Here is a 25,579-nt window from a genome sequence, read left to right on the forward strand (position 1 = left end):
TATTTGAAGCCAACTGTATGTTGGGTTAACCAACATACAGTTGGCTTCTTTTCATATGCACAGACACAGGATTACGGCTTAAATGATTTCACAGCATTAATACCTTTTGAGCAGACTGTGTATGATAGGTCAGCACGAGCTGAGTCCATGTGGTTTGTGAACAGAGTGCTGCAGCTGTAGCTGCAGTAGTCTTGGGGGCAGGTCTGGAGCTTTGTAGTGTCAGTGCTGTCAGCGCGGCTGCTGCTGCTACATGCTACTTACTGGACCAGTTGTCCCTGTGTATAAGTCAGATAAAGTGTAGATAAACCTCAGTGGACATGCGGAAACTATAATAGACAGGGCACTTCAGATATTTAAGCTGAGAAATGTATCCATAAACTTAAAGGCAAATGTCAGGACTGCCTTTTTCCCCTCTCTCTTCGGCTTAGGACTCCTCTGTAGAGCCCGGTGCTACACACCCGAGTCCGAGGTCTCAAGGCCTCAATGGTGATTTTGTTTTGTAAAGACATCGTCCTAATTCGTGAGGTAAGATAATTGTTGTTGGATTAATTTGTGCACATTTACTGCCAGGTGCTTTTACGAATGAGACGGACCGGACAGCATATTCCAGTGGTATCAGTCTGATTGTTAGACTAGCTTAGCTTAGCCTAGCCTAGCCTAGCCTAGCATCAGCGGTTAACGGTGGGCAAAGTGTCGCTCTAAAAGTAGTCGAGATTGTAAGCATTGTGAGCGAGCCGGCTAGTAGTTTGTATTAACCTGTTTTACGATAATACGCGTGTTTTATAAAATATACACACGTATACAGACTGTAAAGTGGGAAGTAAAAAGTGCCTAACCCTTCATCCATATGAGGCGCATTATGTCTATTACCAAATCACTAAATTATGAAGTTTTTCAGCAAATAAAAGATACAAGATGATAGTTCACTAAATGTATTTATTTAAATTTTGTGTACGTGCTCAAATAAATACAAATTGGACTTGTTTCACATTTAGCTAATGTGTATATTTACATTAGTCTTAATATTTAAAAAAATATTTCAACTTCAAACACCCAGTTTATTCTATTTGGTGTCCTGTTATTACGCTGTTCTCCATAACACAAATGTGGCAAGAAGTCAGTGAATATAACGAAGCATTTGTGAAAGGTTATTGGACAGATGATGTCAACAGAGTACCGGCATCTTGTAAGAAGTGCTGGTACTCAAATAAAAGTGCTTCAAATAGTAAAAGTGCCGGTACTGCGTTCTGGACAGTACCTACCCACTTCAAGTACTGTATACACATGTATACATATGTGAGAGTGTGCATGTTTGTGGGTGCTGATGGAGAAGTACAGAGGTGGTCAGAAGGAGTTATACTGTGTCTATTTGGATCTAGAGGAAGCGTATGATTGGATGCCAAGAGAGGAACTGTGGTGTTGTATGAGGAAGTCGGGAGAAGCAGAGAAGTATGTAAAGGTGTTATAGGACATGTATGAGGATGAATGGTTAAGTGTGCAACTGGATTGACAGACGGGTTGAAGGTGTAGGTGGGATTGTAACAGGGATCAGCTCTGAGCCCCTTGTCTCCATGGGCAATGTTCATCATCATCATCATCATCATCATCCTCCGCTTATCCGGGGCCGGGTCGCGGGGGCAGCAGTTTCAGCAAGGGACCCCAAACTTCCTTTTCCTGAGCCGCATCGACCAGCTCCGACTGAGGGATCCCGAGGCGTTCCCAGGCCAGAGTGGAGATGTAATCTCTCCACCTTGTCCTAGGTCTACCCCGAGGCCTCCTCCCAGCTGGACGTGCCTGATATACCTCCCTCGGGAGGCGCCGAGGAGGCATCCTCACCAGATGCCCGAACCACCTCAACTGGCTCCTTTCAATGTGAAGGAGCAGCGGTTCTACTCCGAGCTCCCCCCGGATGACCGAGCTTCTCACCCTATCTCTAAGGGAAAAGCCAGCCACTCTCCTGAGGAATCCCATTTCGGCCGCTTGTATCCGCGATCTCGTTCTTTCGGTCATGAACCAACCTTCATGACCATAGGTGAGGATAGGAACGAAGACTGACCGGTAGATCGAGAGCTTTGCCTTCCGGCTCAGCTCCCTTTTCGTCACAACCGTGCGGTAAAGCGAATGCAGTACCGCACCAGCCGCTCCGATTCTCCGGCCCATCTCCGGCTCCCTCGTCCCCTCACTCGTGAACAAGACCCCGAGATACTTGAACTCCTTCACCTGGGGCAAGGAGTCATTCCCTACCCGGAGAAGGCAATCCAGATAATTTGCAGATAATATTGTAATCTAGAGTGAGAGTAGGAGACCAGAGGAAGACAGTCTGGAGAGGTGGAGGTATGCATGGTGATGGGTGTCAGGGGTGAGACCATGATGTATGACTTACAGACAGTGGCAGTGGAGCTGAAGATGCTGAGATTTTCATTGGCAGTGACCAGGATGGACAGGACCTGGGACAGGTTGAATGTTTGGATATAATCTAAGCGAGGCAAGGTTGAGATGGTTGTTCGTGTGCAGAGGAGGGATAGTAAATGTACTGGACATAAGATGTTTAAGATGCAGCTGTCGGCCAGGAGGAAAAGAGTTGACCGCAGAGAAGGATCTTGCTTGTTGTGAAGGAGGACACCAGGACAGTAACAGAAAAGGACACAAAGGATAGAGCAATATAGAGGCAGATGATCCACTGTGGTGACCACTAAAAGCAGTTGAAAGAAGATTAAACTTTATTTTTTTCACCTGTTGAAACTGTAGTGTGATTTTTTTTTTTTTTTTTTTTTACGTACTGTTTGATGTTTTTTTTTCTTTCTTTTGTTTTGTAATAAACTATATATATGTGTGCATTTAGTTTTGTGACAGATAACTACAATAACATGCAAATTAGTAAACATATAAAGAGGCAAAAAAGTAGTTACCTTGGGATTTAACTCCTTTGTGACTGGTTATTATTAGGTGTTTATTTTTTATTTTTATTTATTAACTGTTCTTACCAGGTGTTGTGGAGTTTATCTAATGTTTGCTGAACCCTTAGTTAGCACATTTTCTCATGCTCATTCTACCTTTGTCGTTTTAAACTGTCAGATTTGTCTGTTCTCAGAAGGTACAGGTGCAGAGAGATGGCATACAACGCAGGACTGCAGTTTGTCAGCGCCTATGCTTTTGAAGCCATGCAGAAGGTGGATGTGGTACGTCTGGCTGCCTTAAGTGACCCAGAGCTGAGGCTGCTGCTTCCCTGCCTAGTGAGGATGGCTTTATGTGCTCCAGCTGATCAGAGCCAGTCCTGGGCACAGGACAAGAAGCTCATCCTTCGCCTGCTCTCTGGAGTCGAGGCTGTAAACTCCATTGTAGCCCTTTTGTCTGTTGATTTTCATGCCTTGGAGCAGGACGCACGGAAGGAGCAGCAGCTCAGGTATAGCTTGTCTCACACATGATTACATTACTAATTCCACAGTCTGGGGTGGGATATTTGGAATTAATTTTAGCCATACTATGTGCTCCTTCTGCCAGGCACAAAGCTGGTGGCTCTAATGGAGAAAGCATCCTGGTGTCACAGCTACAGCATGGACTGACCCTGGAGTTTGAACACAGTGATCCACTCAGGAGACTCCGCCTGACTCTCAGTGAACTGTTGGCTATCATGAATAAGGTACAGTCAGACATTATTGAGGAAATCACAGGACATTTGTAATACTTATTTTCTTTAGAAATACATTACAAAACAAAATATTATAACAAGAATATGCAATTAATGATGAATGAAATTGCATTGTAAAAATACAAACAGAATTTAAACACTTATTATAAATTCATAAAGGTAGTACTGACTAAGTCGCTACATAACTAGGGACTGTAGCAGCTGGAGAAGTGAAAAGAGATATTGATGCTTGAATTGAGAGTTGTCTATATATATATATATATGTGTGTGTATGTATGTATATATATGTATATGTATGTATGTATGTATGTATATATATATATATATATACATATAATTAAGCATTAATGATTCAGTACAATTACTGAATAATTAATAATATCTTGTATATTGAAATTGCTCTCACATAAAAGAAAAAAGTTTCCTTGATCCAAGCTTAGCAGTAACAATTCACATTTATGGCAGGTGCTCTCACGTTGACCAATTTAATGTTCCTCTGTATTGGAATTTTAGTTCAGTACTTTTAACTTCACTGAACATGATGACTTGTCTTATTAAACCACACTGCCTGTTTCTTTTCCCCGTGTCATTTCTCAGGTGACAGACTCAAATGGAGAGTTTTTCTTAAAGTCTTCTGAACTCTTTGAAAGCCCTGTTTACTTGGATGAGGTTGCAGATGTCCTCTGCATTTTACAAGCAGGTATCCGAGCCCTTTCATCTTTTAAACAATCTTAATAACAAGTGCTTTGCAAGTGAGATTGGAAAATCAAGTGACATGATGCTGAATTAAATAAATTGGGGCTATTATATGTACTGCACATGTTTGTAGATATTATGGTTTTTACATCTCAGAAAATTGACATCATCAAACAGCTGTACTGTTTTTAAGAATGCTTATTTAAGATCTTGTGTTCAAATTTGGCTCTTAAGGCCATGGTAATTACATTTTATTTAGTCTGATTCACTGCCAAATTGCATCTGACACATTCGTACAAATACATGCCATGTGATAAGATTTTTAGATAAAGATAAGAAAGATTTTTTGCAGTTGTGAAAAAAAGTGGAAATAAGAAAGCAGTCTGAGAATGTAGATCATACATTTAGCTAATTAGTGAGGCACAAATATGCAAGTAAATGTTAGTGTTGTATGAGGAATCAAACACTTAATTTATAATGTGCTTATAAAATGTGCAATCTTTTGTCTGTTTGTTAGAGTTGCCCTCCCTGCTGCCCATTGTGGATGTGGCTGAAGCTCTGCTTCATGTACGTAATGGTGATTGGTTTCTATGTCTGCTTGTCGCCAATGTCCCCGACAGCTTCAGTGAAGGTAAATCACCAATGTCACAACACTGCACAGAATATTAGCTAATAATGTGTGATAGAGTTGCTGCTTAATTGCTCATACTAGCTTTGTATGGTGACAGAGTTTACCTGCTGTGGCTGAAATTGACCTTTATTAAACAAAATACTTAAAAAGCTTTCTGTGATAGTTTTATTGGAATTATAGGCTGATTGTTCTTGAGTTCGCATTGCATGTTTTCACCTTCCACTCATAATTCTAGCCTTGCCACAGGTTTGAGTAGGCGTGTATTTGTCTTTGACAGATGATGAACATTATTGTCCTGCTCTGGTTCATAGAGTGCAGTGTGTGCTTTGAGGGACTCATACAATACTCACTGCTTCCTGTGCCTGCTTATCATACAAAGGGTCAAAGCTAAGTCAATGGTTTATTCAAGTGTGCTACATGGCCATCAATGTTGAAGAATCCTTTTTTTAGTTAGTGGAAAAGATCTTGTTCAGTTGAGTTGAATGTGAAATGATTTGATCTAAGGGTGATGTGAGGGAAATGGCTTTGCATCCACATCTGTTACATGTAACACAAATTGGTAGTCAGCCCTAATTCAACTGGCTCTTTTTTGACAGATAAGATTATTGAGAATATTATTTCAGTACGAGTCACAGTGTCAGCTTATCGACAATATTTGGCCTTTTAAGCTGTCTGCTGTCAGTGGGATAAATGGGATAAAGCTGTATGAAATGATGTCCTGTGATGGTTGTTACATTTTATTTACAGACAAATAAATTAATGATGACTGTGGCCATGACATTTGAGTAATTATACATTATTACTGTCAGTCAGTGTGATATACTGAAAACCAGGAAAACCTCAATGTGTTTCCAGGAAATTCAGTTTTTTTCTTACCATGAAAAAAATAAAACAACCAACTTTTGTTTGTTTACCTAATTTATGTGCATTTCATTTAAGCTTAGTGTTAAAAGCTTGAAGGTAGTTGAAGGTAGGGCAGGGTTTCTCTTCTTTCCTCTCTGGGTTAGGGTCTGACTATGTGATTGTAGGCTCTCCCGACATACGTATGGAAGTGATCAGAGGAGAGGCAGGTTGACTTCTCCTTGCGTTAAATGCAATGAAAGCTTTCCAACAAGTGTTATAAGTCCTCCCAAAAAACAGACCCCAAACATCTTGAAAGCAAGGCCATAATAGCAATAGTTTTAAAAGGCACACAACCTGGCATCAGTGATCTTGGTCAGAGCATGAGCAGCTTCTCCTGTTACAGCTGCTCTCACTGAGTGTAGGATGATGGCTTTACTCCTGCTGGTTCTGCCTTGCAAATGTTGATGAGGTTAATAGTTGCAAAGAAACTAAAAATGTACATTAACTTGATGATCGCTCATTTGGTTATCTTTTCCTGGAAAAGATAACCAAATGAAGAGAAAAAAGAAACCAGTGCCCACAATTGTACATATTATACCCTGCTGCTTTTCTTGAATGTGCATGTGTGTCTTTATAGTTTGCAGAGGTTTGATCAAGAATGGAGAGCGTCAGGATGAGGAGAGTCTTGGCGGTCGACGCAGAACTGAAGCCCTAAGGCAGCTTTGTCACATGAACCCCTCACAGGCCCTCAACATCAGAGCTATGGTGGTCAGTTACACTACTATTATTCTCTATCTATCACAAGATGATAGATAGCACAAACAGGGAGAACATGCAAACCCCATGCAGAAATGCCCTCGTTTAATACAGTGTGCTGTGTGTGTGTGTGACTCCTGTGTCCACAGGTGGAGGAGTGCCACCTGCCTGGCCTTGGTGTGGCTCTGACTCTGGACTATAAACCAGATACAGCAGATGAAGCGGTCAGTCCTCTGGTCTCTTATGTGAGCGGCCTGCTGCTGGGTACCAACAGCAAAGTCCGCACATGGTTCAGCTTGTTCATTCGTAATGGACAACAGGTGAGAGGCTAAGGCATGAAAAGATATCGGCATCATGTTGAGCAGAGGACAGATGTGAGGTGACAATGCAGGTGTTGAGGTGCAACCGTATGACATCTAACCAGTTTGTCATCATGTTAAAACAAATGATAGAAAGAGTTATGTTTAATCAGGTCATGTGTTTAAATTCTGCTAGTTTTTTTGTGTCACCTCCATTCTGTCCTGTTATTATTACTCTGTCCAAAATTTAAAAATAAATAAAGTTAATCTGATATTTAACCATGTGCTGCCATTTCTGATTTACACAATAAGCCCATCACTGAAAATGTCATCAATGTTTTATGTTTCCCCTAAATAAAAATAATTTATTAGTCACTAAAGCCCCGTTTCAGCTGAATGCAAAGCTTCTCTGTAGAATTGGGGAAATGTTTAATCCTAAATTATACTTTCTATTTACATAATAACTTGCATCTGAGCTGGTTCTGTAATGATCAGTGACTCTGCATCAGTTGATGCAGAGTAAATTAAACAACTTAACTTTTTTAATTAACAGATTGTTCAATTAATTTACTTATTTAAAATGTAATTTCCTCTCTTTTTCTGCCTTCTCCCAGCGAAAGAGAGAAGGCAGCTCCGTGCTGTGGCAGATGCGCAGACAGCTGCTGTTGGAGCTGGTGGCCATCTTGCCACGCTCACGCAGCACCCACATGCCCAGTAATGTTGACATGGAGGGGGAGGGCAGCTCATGCTACTCTGGCCTGAGAGAGGAGCATGTGGTGAAGGCCAGTGCTCTGCTCCGATTGTACTGTGCCCTAATGGGCATCGCAGGTCTCAGGTAACTAAAATGTTGTACAGTCAGTAGTATTGTGAGCTCTGAAAACTCATGTCTTATAGATGAAATACTTACTGTGACCCTTCTCTAGACCAACAGATGAAGAGGCAGAACAGCTGCTACAGCTGATGACCAGCAGGCCTCCAGCTACTCCTGCAGGTGTTCGCTTTGTCTCTCTGTCCTTCTGCAAGCTGCTCGCCTTCCCTACTCTAGTCAGGTACACAGCTAATCTTATTGAAGTCCACCAGGGGAAGTCTTGTTTTGTTGTTTTTACATTTTCACTTTCTGCGAATACATACTCGGGCTGTCACAATAAAGGAACTTTCATCCCAGTAAATTAAAGTGGCTTAATACAGTGGTGTTCGATATTAATGCAAGCCCCCCTCCAACTCACTGTAATACAGGGCTGTGATGACAACAAAACAAAATAAGTGTATTTATAGCTGATTGAAAAAATTGTACTTGTGGTACAGAGCAGTAGTACTAATTAGTAGTAATTTGTGGTTGTGCTATATTTTGCCTTCCTCTGCGAAAGTCTGGTTTGCACAGTATTTCATTTTTGCAAATATCATGACAGCCCTAATCTGTGTCTTTTAGCATTTTAAACTTCGTTATATGGAATTTGGAGATGTTCTTTGTGTGTCTGTATCCAGCACTCCAGAGCAGGAGCAGCTGATGGTCATGTGGCTCAGCTGGATGATCAAAGAAGAGGAATACTTTGAAAGGTAAGAAAACCTGACTCTGAAACTGAGAAGGCGAAATGGAACCCAGCCATCATTAATTTGATGATTAACACTGTAACCTGTCAAAAAAAGTTCAAATAGTTTTCATTGTGTTTGTTTGTCCTCGGATATATCTGAGTATTACAGGAGTCATTTATATGAAACACTAGCTATGATGCAAAATGTCTTCCTTCAAAAAAGATTTTTTTCAATTGAAATTTACAATTCCATCGTTTACATGGGCACAAAATGAAGTGATCCAGTTGTCAGTGGTGTGCGTACACATGAATCAAGCGTTCAGTCAGAAGACACTATTTTGACATGCACTGGATTGTTGAATTCTCCGGAAGTAAAAGGAGAAGAAGCTTCACTTCCACTCTCATAGTAAACAAAATACATTTGTTTCTCAATGGGCTGGTGTATAGGATGGACATTTTCCGATTGGCATGTTTACTTTTAATTATTTTTATTCTGATCAGGCTTTTATTGTTATTACTTGTGTCCATGTAAATATAGCTAATGTTGAAACCTATACCAGTGTAGGACAATGGGCATAAATTGTATCATTGAATGACTATGAATATGGGATTCATTATCCATGTTACAAAACTGGGATGCCTTTGATGTTTTGTTTTTTTTGGTATGGATATTGAAGTGACAACTTAAACATGGCAATATTGATATTTGTACTCGCAAACAAATATACTGTGTATTAGCTGTGTTTCTGTCCACTCTGTGTAGGCATGCAACTCCCCATATGCAAATGTTGTTTGTTGTTCATAGGAGCAGGTCGTGGTAAACAACAGTAATCATGGCACTAGCATTGCTAGAGACTTAGTAGAAGGTGTGGTCAGTGCTTGTGTGGGGGTTGTGTGTGGGTTGATGCAACTTGCATAATCGGTTGATTGAAATTCTGTCCTGTAAGTTGCAGGATTAATGACAAGTCTGTCTTTTCTCACTTGGCTCGCTTGTGTGTGTGTGTGTGTGTGTTCCTCCTTACAGTGCTGCAGGCGTATCTGCTTCTTTTGGAGAGATGCTGTTACTGGTTGCCATGTATTTCCATAGCAACCAGCTGTGCTCCATTATTGAGTTGGTGTGCTCTACTTTGGGGATGAAGGTAAGGTGGTAGGTGTTAGGAAGGCAGTGATCAATACAGCAGTCTGACTGACCAGCTGCTGGCCCCAATCCTCCACTGCAGCAGTACATATGAAGACTATATCACTATCTAACACTTGCAGCATACATACATCTACCAAGACTCTCTATACCCTGTGGCCAATTTTCTGTTTTATTACTCACTAAGTGCACAATTGTTTCCTGTCTGTGTGCTAAGTAGTTTTCCCGTCTCAGTGTATTTTCCACTAAGATGTGAAATGTAATTGGATTTAGAGCCTGTTTGTTTCCACCCTCGGGGCAATCATCTCTATTCAGTGTTGTGATGTTGTGCCTGCCATGTAGAATTTTTCTTATGAAATATGAAAGGAGCAAATTACAAAATACTAGCACAGTTGCCTGCAGGTTGTTGCCTGCACATTTTCTTTCTTCTACTGTTTTTGCATCAATGTTCAACTTTTCACAGATTGCCATCAAGCCGAGCTCGCTAAGTAAAATGAAGACCATCTTCACACAAGAAATCTTCACAGAACAGGTTGGTCTCTCACCTGGTACATTTTCTTCATGTAGTGATGACCTTTGCTGTGTTTCCATCTTAGTACGGTAGAGTTTGGAATGGTAAAGCTCTGGGTAATGCTCGTGTTTCGACTGAGAATAATACTTACTACAACTGCACCATTTTGCTTTAGTAACCCATGCGAAGGGTGCCACAGAATGAAATGGCCGAGGATGGTTAATTGAGTGCTATTCCTAATGGAAATGCAAAAGAAATACCTACTGTATTGTACCAAATCGAACTGTTCCACTCGATGGAAACACAGCTGTTGTTATCCTATTAAAAATATTATTGTTCTAAAGGTATTATAATTTTCATTTTCATTACCCCAGTGATATAAATCTATTTCTATTCTGTCGTTGCTGTCCTGATGACCTGTTAATATTTCTGGTGTGTAGGTGGTTACAGCTCATGCAGTTCGAGTCGCAGTGACCAATAACTTAAGTGCCAACATCACAGGATTCCTCCCAATTCACTGTATCTACCAGCTGCTTCGGAGCAGAGCCTTTACCAAGCACAAAGTGTCCATCAAGGTATGATATGATGAAAATAACTCCCCACTCTCTAGGGGTTGCCACCGAGGATAATCTGCATATTTGATTTGGCAGAGATTTTTATGCCAGATGCAAAATAGCTTGCTGCTTACTGTAAAAAATAAATCAATCTGTTCTCCCAACACTTCTTCCAGGATTGGATCTATCGCCAGCTCTGTGAGACAAACACCCCCATCCACACCCAGCTGATTCCTCTGATTGATGCCTATATCAACTCCATCCTCACCCCAGCATCCAAAGCCAACCCAGAGGCCACCAATCAGCCTATCACTGAGCAGGAGATCCTCACTGTCTTCCAGAGTGCTGCCGGGGTGAGTTCACCCTCAATAACCACAACAATAGCCAAAGCTTAAAACTGTACCCTAAAAAGTTAATAGTCGTGTTTCATATGTGGTTTAATCTTTTCCATTCCATTATTTTGTATTATTATTCATCAAGTTTGAGTATTTTAAAGACTATGGTTTCCTCTTGAGAGATAATTGTTGGTCTGTTGTATTATGTAAATTGTGTGTGGTGATTTGATAATCATTTTAAAATACAAAATGCTTAATCAAAATATAGTTTTTTTTCCAATGTTCAGTCTACTTCTTGTTTGTTAAAGATGATATGTTGGTAATTTATGAACATTACAAGTGATTAGAGCAAGCAGTAGCATTCTTTAAATGCTTCATTTTAACATTTCTGATAGGGAAATTGTGTCTGTTTTTGATGAGTTTGTTTTAGTCACAGCTTTTCAGAGTGTTATGAATGCTCTGCTGCAATGAGGCTTTTAAATAATTTTGAATTTGAACCACTGAGTGTTTGCCAAACTCAGTCAAACAAATTTGTTCAGACAAAGTATGCTTATAGTGCCTCCCTCAATTTTGTTTCATGTGTCAGGGCTGGATGAATTGATAATTATACCTTTCTGTTAATGTAGCTCTCACAAAATATAAAAAAAACAACTGTACTTTTGATGCCAAAGTCCAATTACATAGAACCGATAATGCAGAAAGTTAATGTGCTGCCTGTCTCATTGGGCTGTGATGTTCTTAATAAAAATGAGTTAAAATGCAAATGTGAATTTTTGAATTTGTAAAAGCTGTATTTCAATGGGCATGTTGAGGTTAATTTTTGTTTCTCATCTGTGTTTGTTAGCAAGGGGAGGGTGGTCGAGGGGGACGACAGCGCTACTCCATCACCACCCAACTTCTTATCCTTTACTACATCTTGTCATATGAGGAGAACCTGTTGGCCAGCACCAAACAACTAGGTTTGTATAACACTGAATGTGTCTCATTTGGCACTGGAGTGTTCCTGGCTTGGCTCTGAACTGTTGGCTCCATTCCTTTCTATTTCTTTTCTTCTTTTATTGCATCTGTAAAGTGTGCCAATTGTCATCTCCTCAACAGAAGAGGGCATTGTATTTGAGATGGAGGGAATTTGTCAGGCAGTGAGAGAAGAAAAGCAGCCTTTATCTCTGTTAAGTTGTTGGAGACATTCACCCTGGATGTCTAGTCATTCATCCTTCTCTCTCTCTCCCTCTCACACACACACACACACTCTTGACACTGACGATTGGCCTCTTCATACAGGATAAATGGAGGGATGAAATAGAGCCAAGTACAATGGCTGTGTGAGCTAAGCTAAGTAGGACAGCTGTAGGTTAGATTGAGCATTAGCAGTTAGCCTAGTCAGTGTTTATTCTCTCCCAGGACAAGCTCTCCTCTTGCCCTTCATTAGTCCAGATTTATGTGAGAGTTTATGCCCATCTCTTTAATTGCTGTGTTTACCCAAGTGCTCCCGCAGCTTTCGAAGAAGGAGTAATGATGCCTATCAGCAGTGGTAATGAACCCACGTCAATGAAAAATCACCTCCGCTCCTATAACACATCGGCACAGTGGCTCTGGTGTGCTTACACAGCCAAATCGAACACTTATGCTTTTTCTTGTCCTTTTTTTGCTTTATATTCTTATACTATCTACTAACTGTCCCATAGGTTTTTTGTTGGGTTTGTTTTTGCTTCACTCATCCTTTTTCTTCTTTCAAAGCCCTGATGCAAAGGAAGCCAAAGTCCTACTCAGCAGCCTTGATGGACCAAATCCCCATTAAGTACTTGGTTACCCAGGCCCAGGGACTGCAGCAGGAGCTAGGAGGTAAGAAATGATCCTAATGTTTGGTTACATATGTACAAGAGCAGACAGAGTACCTACAAATTGTCAATGTACTTTTATTTTTGAACTAGGACTGCAAGGATTAATTATCGATTAATGAAGTAATCATCAACTATCTTGATAATTCATTCATCGGTTTAAGTATTTTGTTTTTTGAGTAAAGCAAGTTATTACATTTTTTTCAGCTTCTTAAGTGTGAATGTTTTCTTGTTTATTTGCTCCGTATGACACAGAAATCAGTCAAATTGAATGATATTGGTTTGTTTACAAAACAAGACATTTGACATTTGGGAAACACTGATCAAGTTTTTTCAAAATGTTTTTGACATTTTATGGACCAAACAACTTTTTCTGGAAAATAATTGACAGTTTCATCGATTATGAAAACAATTGTTAGTTGCATCCCTAAAATGTACTTGTGAGTAATAGATGTTTAGACAGCCTTGATTTATCTTTTTCCTGTTCCCAGGCCTACACTCTGCCCTGCTGAGGCTGCTGGCCACCAACTACCCCCACCTGTGTCTAGTGGAGGACTGGGTATGTGAGGAGGAGGTGACTGGAACCCTGCCCCTGCTGCGAAGAATGATGCTCCCCAGCAACACCTGCAGATACACTCAGAGCCAGCTCCACCAGGGTAAGCAGGGCTGCAATGACGGATGAAAGAAATAAGATTAGGGTGTAAAATTAGGCCTTTTGTCAAGAAACAATCAAATTCAATTCTGAATTCTGAATAGCAAAAAACAAATCTCTGGTCCTGTGTAGAAAAATGACACATTATCACTTGTGTGGTGAAAAGGAGAATTGATCTTAACATGGTAAAATACATTAAAAGATAACAGCCTTTATCCAATTTTTATCTGTTCTCTCAGTGGAGAGAATTATCTTGTAATTGGCTTCTCCATTGATAGAAATTCCTCACAAAAGATTTAGGTCTAACAATAATCAGTTTCACACTCAAGTGGTCAGTCAGCTGTATATACCATTTAGTTTTATGCTGTCCAAAAGAATACTTTTATCATTATTATTATTATTTGAAAGCAGTTCTGATGTGTTAGGTTTCAGTTAGAGCTTTAAAAGTGGGGAGGTCAGTGCATGGGAGAGGGATTTTAAACTAAATGGGATGTTGGACTGAACAAAGCAGGCTTTAGACTTTTAAAACATTTTGTATTAATGCAACTTTGCACTGTATTGTTATAATGCATCCACAGTGGTTTTGGGCTCTTTTTGCATCTCTGTGCAAATTCCCATTCATCCAGGTTGTCGTTATCCATAACAAATTGAGTCGGTTACAACTGGACTTGACGTCACACCTCTCATCCCTGAGGCTTTTTAAGAGCAACCTTGCTCTTAAATTTCCTGGATTTCACCACAAATGTTCAGAACTGAAGAAGCCTCTTGGATGATTCAAGATGTTTATTCGCTATTTGTGCATGAGCAGACAGTCCAGGCACATAGGAATTCCTGTGCAAAACCTCCAGAATCAGTCATTTGAAAGGCAGAGAAAACAAGAACAAAACACAGAGAAAATACAAAAATAAAGTAAAGATACAGAAGTAGGCAAAGCAACAGTGATCTGGCTGGAGATTTTGACACTATGCAACCTCAAGATTCAAACCTACTACCTTAATAACTATGAAATGTCAAAGGAAATGTACAAGACATGTACAAGTTAAAAAGAGGGAAATATTCAAGCTGTACATTTTCTAATAATGCACTGTTTTCAGTTTTATTGCACTTTGGGAAATTTGAGGTAGTGAGAGGAACACAACGTTGTTATACAATGAGAGGTGAAACATCTTCGAGAAAAACTTTCAAGTCCAGTTGCTACCGCCTTGATTGCATCACTCATGTGATCTGGATAATGGGAAAAGTAATAACCTTAAACAAAAACCGTTCTCACCAACATTCACTCAAAAACGGTGCTGGGGAATAATTTCCTCACCATAGGCCATTTCAGTTTTCATACAAAATTATTGAACACGTATATCATCCTGAGCTCTTTATGTGACAGCTGGAACTGTTTCTCTTTGGTGAGGTGTCTGATGAGAGATGGTAGTTATGATGATGATGATGATGATGCTACTCACAGCTGGTTTTACACAAAGCAATCAAATTCTTGCTTTTGGTGGGACCATAAATGATGACCAAACAACAGTAATTCCTCTAATATTTCATACTTGATTGTGATCCCACAGGCAGAAATTACTAATTTGAGAAAGTGAGAGAAACTGAAAAGTTCCTCCCTGCTTAATTTAAACATGTTATGTCAGATCTTACCACTTTCTTGAACAGCAGAATCAGACTTGACTTTTAAAGCTAATTCAACAGTTTTCCATCAACAGCTTTTCAGAAGTTGCCGTCCAGTAGTCCCAGGTTGATGCGGATCCTGGAGCATCTAACACTGCTTTCACCTGGAGACCTGATTCCTTATGCAGAAGCCCTCACAGCCAGCATGGCTCTGCTGCTGGAGCCCGCCGTACCTCGTCGCATATCGCAGACCCTCAATAAGCTCTGGATGTGTCTCAACACTGTGATGCCTCGCAGGTAAACACCTGGGACCCAATTATACAGTAAAGATAGAAAATGTTACTGTGACAGCCTCACTTGAGATTATCACTGAATATTGCTAAAGAATAATACATAATGGTTGTGGAAAATTCTGATTTCCTATAAGATAATTTATATTCTTGGATATTGGTATGTCTTAGCGATTGAAAGGCCTCACTTGAGTATTAGGGAGATTAAAAACAAGTATGTTACCTTACTGAATAGAATTGTATCATTTAACATAAGGAAAAGTACATATATGAACCCACATATGAAGTGATACTCCCCTTTACCTCTGTGAAGTTGCTGTGAGACTCTGTAAATGGATTATAGGTGGCACAGGAGTTGTGACCCTTAACTTCAGGCTACTTGTTCAGTGATTACTGTGAGAATAGATCAGAGGTATTGAACGAGGCAACTCTGTCAGCCGGTGAGAACGATCTGGACAGAGGAGGGTGACCCTCACTCTGCCCTGGACCCACAGGAGCACAGTTACCACAGCTCAGAACAGACATCCTATTGATCCAAAAGGGGTCTCTAACAAGAGGCGCTTAGGCCAGGAAAACTGAGAGAGAGACACTCCATGAGGGATGTTGGGGATTTCGACCCCCTCTCTCATTTCTTCCTCATGCCCTGCTTTAGTATTGAATGTTGCAGCGGGCTAAATCAGAGGCCTTGGTGGATCTAGAAGGAGGGCAGCAGTGTCAGATTTCACACAGTTCAACTGATTAATGTATGTGTGCACACTGCAGGGACGCTTGAGGCTCCAAGAAAACCCTGTGGTTTATGGTTTATTACATTGGACTAATAAGAGAGACTGAGGCTTCATCCACACTAACATGCTATAGATTTAAAACAGCACTTTGATCTTCACTTTGATCTTCATCCAAACAAGCTTGTTAGTGCTTAATTAGAAATAATCTGTCCATAATGGCACACCTGAAAACACAAATTATGTGACCATTCACACACATTGGACATGGGTCATGTAAAAAAAAATCAACGAAATAACAATATTAGTATAAATACAACAAATATGAAATGAAATAATGAAATTGTTGCAGTGTTTTTTGTGCCTTGTGTGCATTATGGATGTATTCTGAGAGTGAAATCTGTGACACAGTAACAATCACAGAAGGAAATGACCCAAATGGTAGTGTGTCACCTGTTACATTGTATTTTTAGTTTCTTTCTAAGTCTAAAGACTAAAGAAATCCACTGAAGTTTAACTCTTAATGGACAAGACTTGCGCTATTATTTGACTGTACTTTGCAGTATGAATTCATATTTGAAACTCTGTCAATGTATTTTTGTCTTGCAGGTTGTGGGTGATGACAGTAAATGCCCTCCAACCCTCAGCTAAGCTGCTCAGGCAGCAGAGATACACTCAGAATGACCTGATGGTGGATCCTCTCATTGTGCTGCGCTGTGATCAGAGAGTGTACAGGTAACTAAAGCCTGTCTAATCAAATAAACATAAGGGGTCTATGATTCCTCTGTGTTTATTCTTGGTTGTTTTGTAGATGTGGCTATCTTTCCAAATTCCACACCAGCTTAACCACAAAGTGGTGTTTGATTCTTACCCAAGTAAACTATTTAAGTAAAAGCTTCTTTTTATTTAATCTTTTTTGTCTCAGGTGTCCTCCTTTGATGGACATTGTCCTTCACATGCTGAATGGCTACTTGCTAGCCTCAAAAGCCTACCTGCACTGTCACCTGAAGGAGACGGGTGACTTTGAGCGGCAGAGCCAAACAGTCTCAAGCCTGGTTGTGCCAGGACAGCCAGACACATCTGAGGTCACCAGGGAGGAACTGAAGAATGCACTTCTAGCGGCACAGGTATTTTAACTCCAAATAAACATATTCTAAAAGAGATCTTACATTTAGATTTCTGTCCTGACATAGGATATTATTGAAAATGGAACACAGAAGTAATATGAAGTTACAGAGAGTACAAAGAGAAATTGGAAAAACTGCAGTCAGTTTCCTTGTATGTGTACTCATACTTGGCCAAAAAGCTGATTCAGATTCTGATATGACATTCAGTTGCAAAAACATATGTGTAAGAGATGACCTTTCAAACCCTGCCATAGTAACCACCTGTTTCTGTTAAACTCCAGGACAGTGCAGCAGTCCAGATTCTCCTTGAGGTGTGTTTGCCAACTTCGGAAGAGCAGCAGATGGGGGCTGACACAGAGAGCCTGCTGAAGAGCATTAGGGGCCCCGTGCCAGGGAAATTGAAACAGGAAAGCCTGGGGCCTAGGGCCAGCAGGGTTGTGGGGGATTCTGAGCCAGAGGGAGGCCTGCTCAGTGATTTGAGGGAGGTGCAGTGCCTCATCTGTTGCCTGCTACATCAGATGTTCATCGCTGACCCCAACATTGCCAAGTTGGTTCACTTTCAGGTAACACATTAGGGAGAAAAAAACGAATGAGATTACCTTTTAAAACATTTTGATTGTAATTTAAAAATAATGTTTTTTTGTGAAAATGAAGTACAAAATTACACGCTAAAGTTGTGGTAATGGGATTTTTGCTGCCGTCTGTGCTTAACAAGCGTATTCTTTTACACCTGGTAAAAACAGTTTTTCTGGTCTTACCAATTATACCATGTTTACCTTTTATAAGAAAACTGTAGCTCCTCCTTGAATATTGCACTTCGCCATATTGTGATTTTGACAATATGTATTTACATTAATTGTTCAGCCTGAGTTACCTTGCAAACCTCTTAAATGATATTTAATTCATTTAAACAGAGCAGTTGACCATATGGTGGAAATCACTCTTTCCGCAGTCATGCTCATCCATCCCTTTTGTAGTCATTGCCAATTGATGCTGTGTGCATTAGAATGCACATGTTTGTGTGCTTAAATGACTGCTCATTAAATTGAATGTGTAGTTCTGATTCCTCTCTTTATTCTAAGTAATAAAATTCCTGTGGCTGTCTTCCTGTCAGGGTTACCCTCAAGCTCTGCTGCCTTTAACTGTGGCAGGCATCCCCTCCATCCATATCTGTTTGGACTTCATCCCAGAGCTGCTGGCCCAGCCCCAGCTGGAAAAGCAGGTGAGGCCTCCCATACTCTCTTTTTCTTGGCATTAAATTCTGGAGTTACCCTGGCCTTGTGCCAGAGCCTCTTTTACACAGTTGTGTGTGTGTTTGTGCTTTATTGGGTACATCTGCTTGGTGTTACGTGGGATTATTGTCATTGTCATTGATTATTATCATAATCAAATATTGCAATGGCCTTGTGACCTGTCCAGCATGTACCCTGCCTTTCACTGTTACCTGGTATTGGCTCCATCCTCATGTGCAGGATGAAGTGGTAGAAAAATCAATTAACAGATATTAACTATTAAGTGTGTCCTTGCAGATCTTTGCAATCCAATTGCTGTCGTACCTGTGTACCCAGTATGCACTCCCTAAATCTCTCAGTGTGGCCAGGTTGACCATCAGTGTCATGGGCACCCTCCTTACAGGTCAGTATACAGCTTTTCTTGTCTCATTTCATTTCATGCTCTCAGGCATTTGGTTGTAGCCTTGTTTACTCAACCTGCTTTTAAAAAAAATCTGCTTCTCCATCTCCATCACTGTATTTGCTCCTACAACTCCCTGCTCAGTACATTACAGTGTGTCTTGTTTAAATCGGCTGCTGTCAAAGAGACGGGCTTAATATTTTTGTCCCAATATTTGGCTGCCACCATCTGGCCATTGGCTGTTAGTGCAGCGCCCTCTCTTGAATGCAAGAAATGAATTAGAAAGTGCTCCTAAAGTGCCACCCCATGAAATACCCATCTAATAAGGTTAAAGTACATGTAAAGATACTGCACACTGTCTGTTGGTTTGTTGTTTTTGTGACCATGTGACTGGTTCATTTGCAAATCAATCTAGGGGTTCCGCTTGTCATTGTAATCTCTTGAATTAAAACTGCTTTTCAATTCATGTTGCTGAATTGAACTGAATGTGTGTTATTTTCCTGTTTAGTGCTGACACATGCAAAGCGTTTCTCCTTCTTCATGCCCACCCTGCCGTGTCTGGTCGCCTTCTGCCAGGCTTTCCCTCCACTCTATGATGAAGTGGCAGCTCTTCTGGTACAAGTGGGCCAGGTTTGTGCCTCTGATGCAGCCACCAAAGCCAGGGATATTGACCCTCTTATTGCACGTAAGTATTGTATTCCATTATCTATATCAGACACATTTCTGTTATTTTCATTGTATCATCAACTAACATTGTTTATCCCTTGAATATATCCTATCCAAAATCAGAGTTATTTATGTACAACAATGTGTGTAAACAAGTTGTGTAATGAAAACAAATGATAAATAGTATGATTAAAGAGATCAGGCTGTGTTCAAAACGCATACGAAATGTGTGTTTTTCTGCCTTAGGTTTGCATTATCTGAAGGAGAAGCCTCAGGAAGCTCTGAATCAGGGAGGAGTTTCATCAAAGCTGACCATACCACAAAGGACAGCAGAGGAACTGGGTGGAGCCGACACCGACGTTCAACTCTGCTACTGTGTGGAAGCCACATTCATGGACATCATTGGCTCCACCCTTCACAGACTATAAGCCATGCACACACATATCCTAGAGTGATAGGAAGGACATCTCTATTCACCTTCCAGCAGTGCTCTCGGACTGATGCTGTCAAGGCCTTTCAGATCATGTTATTTTGTTATTTTGATTCGGTGCACTTGAACTGAGCTGAATATACACTTTACTGTTTGGTCATTTAAGTCATGGAAAAATACATTCTTTACCATCAGGGTCCCTCTTTATTCCATTGTCCTACTTTTATTTCGAAATGTGTTTGTGTACTGAAAAACTTATGTGGGTCAATTTTCTCGGCCTCTTTAGGCATATTTTTCTAATGAGTGTATGACCTTTTTCTTAGTAACTGAAAATAAGTAATTGTTGCCTTGAAATGTGAATAGCTTTTGTAATTTTATTTGTTTGTAATAAAACAAAGAAAATAATTTCATTGAAGACATCTTTGGAGCATGGACTGGCGATCTGTCCAGGGTCTGCTGAGATTGGCGCATCAACCCCCACGACCTCATGTGGAGGATAAAGCGGTGGAAAATGGATGGATGTCTTTGGAGCAAATGGGAAACTTGGAGCAGAAGTTATAGTCATGGGTTTCACTGTGGATTTAACTAATAATAATTAATAATTAGTTGTTAATTAAATGAGTTATGGCCAGACATTTTGATCAAAGTTCAAATATTTTCAGAATTTTGTTCACAGACAAAACCAACCTGGGAGGAGGTAAATGTCCATCTTACTGCAGACAAACTCTCATCCACACATCTCGCGATACCTGGAAGTTGCAGAACTTCGCTGAAAACAGCGCGTGTTCACGTAATGACATGATACAAACGAGTAAAACGGCACCGGTCAGCAGCATGTAGTGTGGCCACCCGGCTGTCGGAACACTGTGGCCTTCCATGTGACAGAATTTTGTTTTAATTAATGAACGTACCCCTGGAAAAGCACCGAGACTTGGCGAGGCCAACATAGCCAGTCATTACTGACCTGCTTCCTGTCATGGTGGAGAACGTGCAGGTGAGGAGATTAAGACCTGCACATGACAAACTTGATAGAATTTAGATTTTTATGGTAATGCATAAACACATAAACGAACCTTATCTTAACTGAATGTCAACAAAACATAATTTTGACACGACATTGTACTATAAGAGACATTAACACTACGTCCGTAATATTGGTATTACCACGTTAATGAGAGTAATTAGCAACACCTGTGTTTACCTTCCGTTTCGCGTGCTGTTACCATTTCACAGCAGTGGTTGCTGTTAAAAGAGTCTGCATTTTACACAGTTTAACCCTATTGTAGTTCGAATATATTTCACATTTTAAAATAGATTTAAGCTCTAGTGTCTTTTTAACACTTGCGTATTGTAGATATGAATCAGTTTCGATATTTTCCCCCAATTGACACTTTAAATTCTGTTTGCTCATTTCACTGGTGTGAGGTGAACTGCAATAGACTTTATACAGGATGTATGGGGTCTGGTTAGTGAAGCCAGTGTGGCAGGACCTGAAACCTGTATTCTCTTGATTGGCCAACAGGGATATTGTAAAAAAAAAATAGAGCTGAAACGATTAATTGATGAATTGGTTATTTTGATAATCGATTAATCAGTTTGAAGCTTTTTTCATGATTAAAACAAGATTTCTGATTGTTTAAGTTTCTTAAATATGAATATTTTCTTAATTTCTTTGCTCTGGATAACAAATTAATCATTAAAAGTCAATCATTTTGGTTTGTGGATAAAACAAGACATTTGAGAACATCATCATTTCCAGGTTTGACGAATACCGATCAACATTTTTTATGGTTTTCTGATATTTTATGGACCAAACGATTAATCGAGAAAATAATCGACAGATTAATCGATTATGAAAATAATCGTTAGTTGCAGCTCTAAAAAACAACAATAACAACTGAGAAATATGATGAGAGGCCGTAGCAATCGGACAACTTGCTGAGTCCTAGTATACATGCAGATGTCTGACTCTGCCTCCATAGGTGGCGCTGTATCTCTCTATAAGCTAGTGCGTTTCCTTTTTGCGTCACAGACAAACAGTGAACTGTGAGATGGAATATTTAGTTCCTTCAGTTGCACAAGCATGAAGGTCGTCTCTTCGTCAGTCCAAAAGTGGGTTTTCTCCACAGCTTTGTTCTTGTCTGACAACAATACTGCAGTTTATACATCACCTCGCATGTGGGTCATCAGAATGCAAAGTCTGGCTCCAGTCCATTGAAGAGTATACATGCAAGAGTAATCTGACTTTGAATCAAACTATCTAGGTATGTTAGTCCAGCTAAGAATAGTTTGATTTTACTTGGAATGACACTCAGAAAACCGGCTGAAATCTGTCAACACACACTGACCGTTGCCTTACAGCAAGTCGGCTCTCGGATCACACTATTTTTTTGAAGTTTATTCAGCCTGACCACGCAACAGCATGGCCGTTATAATGACAGCTGGTCTGAATTCAAAGAAAATGTGCTTCCGAGCATATTTTCTTATGCCCCTTTGCATTGGAAACAATAGTTCAAAGGCAATGTCACCAGATTATAACTGCAGCTGGATTCACATTTGTCTTTGTAACGTCCTTTCTCTTTCATGTCTTTCCTTGACTACATGACATTTTTAAAAGAGGATAAAGGAAAAGTGTTTAGGAGAGGATAGAACCTAAGATTTCTAACTTTTTGAACATTCTTTCAATTGGACTACTTTCTTGCTTCTGCCCCAGTCAAAACTGAATAAAGAGTAGAGTTTACATTCTCCTGTGGCTTTTGTGTTTGTCTATAGACGTTCGTATAACACATGTGACCTTTGGTTCTATTCAAAGCAGTTTTGTCTGGTTTGGACAACATTTTATAGTCACCACATACCATTAAAAAATATACAGAGCACACTGACAGAACTGAGAACATCTTGAAATACAGAGCTTAAACCTCTCTTTCTGTCTCTTACATGTCTGGAAAAACATGTTGCACATGGTGTATTCTCATGTTATTTGTGACTATAAGTCATGATTATGGCATTGTTAAAGACATTTTGCAAATTGCTGTGGATGACAATATTGGTTTGGTAATAACATAAACCACAGTTGATTCCTGAATCATTTTCATTACCACTGTCATTTTGAGTTAATTGCTTAGAACCCACTGTCAATACAGAGCACTGCTATTACTGAAATTGACCTATTGCACATAAATCATAATATGGCAGCTGTGCACTTGTATCCTATTAGACATATCCTGATTGTTCACCAGAGGGCAGTCTTGCCACACTAAAAAGAAGGGAAAAAAAAGAAAGAAAGATTTCAGTAGAAAGAGTCAGCATAGAATAACCAAGGTGCAACTTTTTAAGGCTTGCACACATTGTGTTGAAATAAAAAAGTATCACTGTTAAAAAAGAAATAACACTTGATTTATAGTGGTTATGGTAATCAAGTTGTTGTTTCTGTGGGACTGTTTGTTCTACATTCACATTTTAGGTTTTTCTATGGCTTTATGTTGCTATGTATATATCAGCATAGTTAAGATTTAATTAAAAATTAAAATGTTTTTCTAGGTTATTAAGATAAACTATGCTTTTATTGTGACCTGTGCAATAATCATGTTCTTTAACCAGCATCTTGATATGTCTCACCTGAGAGGTGGATGTTTTTATTGTAGTGTAGATAAGGTGTAGTGCTCCATAAAACAGATTTTAACAAATTTGTGAACTGAATCTGAGAAAAATTTGCATAGAAATACGTGAAAATGCAACTTGAATTTTGTCAAGCTGGAGGCGTAACAAAATTTGACAGAAGCAGCTACTTTGCAATTCTCTATACAGGAAAAAAACATCTCTGTGTTGTTGAAGCATTTATGGAAGACTCTGCAGCGGTTTGTTGTGCTGCTGCTGTTTCTTAGTGCAGTGCGATATGCCTGAAGCAAGTGAGGGTAAAATCACAGAGCAGTTGTGTTTTTCAGTAGCAATGCCATTGTGCTTTAACACCGAGTACCAAAAATACAACTGCTACAAACTGCACAAAAAGGTGTACTGAGGAGGAGCCAGAGGGGTAACATCGAGAGATGTGTTTACTTTCTGTCAAAGACTGAAAACTCACTCAAGATAGACTAGTTTTTTTCTATCCAGGAAAAGAAAAAAATATGTTGGTCTTGATATGTGATGAATATGACAATAATTTACTACACTAGTTTAAAGAAGTGTAGTCAAATGTAACAATCATGTAATCCTATCTCTTTGAAGCTTAGACTCAGAAGCTTTGTTTGACTCAAATTGGGCATATCTTTTGTTTTACCTGCACTCAGTGATATAAATGACATTGACAAAATAATATTATTAATATTAATATTAAATCCTTAAATGATATTTGATCATATCCTATATTATACAACTTAAAGGCACCATCAACTGCAGCTTCTGATTTTTTTTTTTTGTTTTTAAATAAATAAACAGCAGCACCTCCCTAAAACAGTTTCTACATAATGTGAACATTGTGAGGAAGGATCTAATGCTGTACTAGATGACGTTAGTTATAGCTGCATCTACTTAATGATGTATTTTATGATATGGGTGGAGTTTAATGCAAAAAAACATCCTTTCATGTTGACCTCTTTGAGGAAATTTCCATGTAGTCCCAGTAGGCCCACTTCACACCTGGCTCTAACAGGGGTCTTTGGTGTTTCTCATCACAAACTAATGACTATATACACAGGAGTAAATGCACTTTGCCTATACTATACCTTATCTCCAGCTTCTTGAATTCACATCACAGGTCAATTTACTTGTGTTTACTTGTGAGTAATAAAAGGCGAGCCCTTAAGAGGCAGCAGAGAATCCCACTTTAGCTTGTAACAAGTGTCATTTAGGTTAACAGAGCATTTTTCCCTGTTGGCCTTGGTGGCTCTTTTGAGAGAGAGAAAGAGGCACTTCAGGTATAATGCAGTAAAACACCCACACGCTCCTCTGAATGCTGCTGAGCTGTCCTCAAGCAAGAAGAGTGTTTGCTCCTCTTCTGCTCTTTGTGTCTTTTGACTTTTCATATCATCTGTTTGTACCCGTATGTACAGTATTTAATGAACAGTGTTTATAGTTCATCCAGTGGGGTTCAAAGGTCAGGAGACCACTTTCCATGAGAGGTGAATGGTAGATGAGCTTTGTGATGGCCAGATAGTGTGAAGTTGCACAATAGACACAGACATGGACACATTTAATCTACCATATCATGGTAGATTGTTGCTTTAGAGGACTAAAACATTAGCGTATGGTTATTGATTTAGCTGGACATACAGGGATCATTGACTGGATGTCAGTGATTACTGATCGTTTAATTACCACCTACATCACGAAGTGAATGAATATTTGACTGCACAGATAAAGTGGTTTTCGTGTTGTCAGCTTGTTTTGCCTGATCAAAGAACAAGGAGAGACAAGCGATACGCTGACTTCTCCCCCACCCTGTTTTCTCTGCCTGGTAGAAGCTGAGGGAATTGATTACACGGAGCAGGAGCACTTTGTCAGGCCTGAATGTATTTTTCACTGTGTGTTGCCAGGAACAAAGGGAGACTATTAAAGCTTTCATAACACCATCTAAAACTTTTGATTTCCCCCTCGGTTGAGCAGAAAGTGTCAGGAAGACGGCGACTGAAAATTAATTGGCAGTGTGTCAATGCCGCATTTAGA

At 39.8% G+C, this 25,579-nt stretch overlaps 1 protein-coding gene across 1 annotated transcript; it reads left to right on the top strand.

Moving 5' to 3' along the window:
- The first annotated feature begins 182 nt into the window (after positions 1–182).
- ints2 (integrator complex subunit 2) lies at positions 183–20,323 on the top strand. The gene is made up of 25 exons (XM_058628047.1): positions 183–525; positions 3,092–3,403; positions 3,502–3,640; positions 4,247–4,349; positions 4,863–4,976; positions 6,457–6,587; positions 6,725–6,895; positions 7,489–7,709; positions 7,798–7,923; positions 8,360–8,431; positions 9,431–9,545; positions 10,008–10,076; positions 10,496–10,630; positions 10,786–10,962; positions 11,789–11,903; positions 12,682–12,786; positions 13,274–13,438; positions 15,147–15,348; positions 16,673–16,798; positions 16,989–17,190; positions 17,472–17,753; positions 18,305–18,412; positions 18,720–18,825; positions 19,331–19,507; positions 19,735–20,323. Exons 2-25 carry the CDS (start codon positions 3,111–3,113, stop codon positions 19,914–19,916), a joined length of 3,636 nt encoding a protein of 1,211 aa, XP_058484030.1. The 5' UTR covers positions 183–525; positions 3,092–3,110; the 3' UTR covers positions 19,917–20,323.
- The last annotated feature ends 5,256 nt before the right edge of the window (positions 20,324–25,579 follow it).

The sequence above is a fragment of the Solea solea genome, chromosome 4, assembly GCF_958295425.1.
Source record: "Solea solea chromosome 4, fSolSol10.1, whole genome shotgun sequence".
Classification (NCBI taxonomy): Eukaryota; Metazoa; Chordata; class Actinopteri; order Pleuronectiformes; family Soleidae; genus Solea; species Solea solea.

Coding starts and splice junctions, on each gene's coding strand:
- ints2 (XM_058628047.1), top strand. CDS start 3,111: ATGGCATACAACGCAGGACTGCAGTTTGTCAGCGCCTATGCTTTTGAA. Junction 7,710..7,797: donor ATGGGCATCGCAGGTCTCAG/GTAACTAAAATG, acceptor ACCCTTCTCTAG/ACCAACAGATGAAGAGGCAG. Junction 16,799..16,988: donor TGTGATCAGAGAGTGTACAG/GTAACTAAAGCC, acceptor TTTTTGTCTCAG/GTGTCCTCCTTTGATGGACA.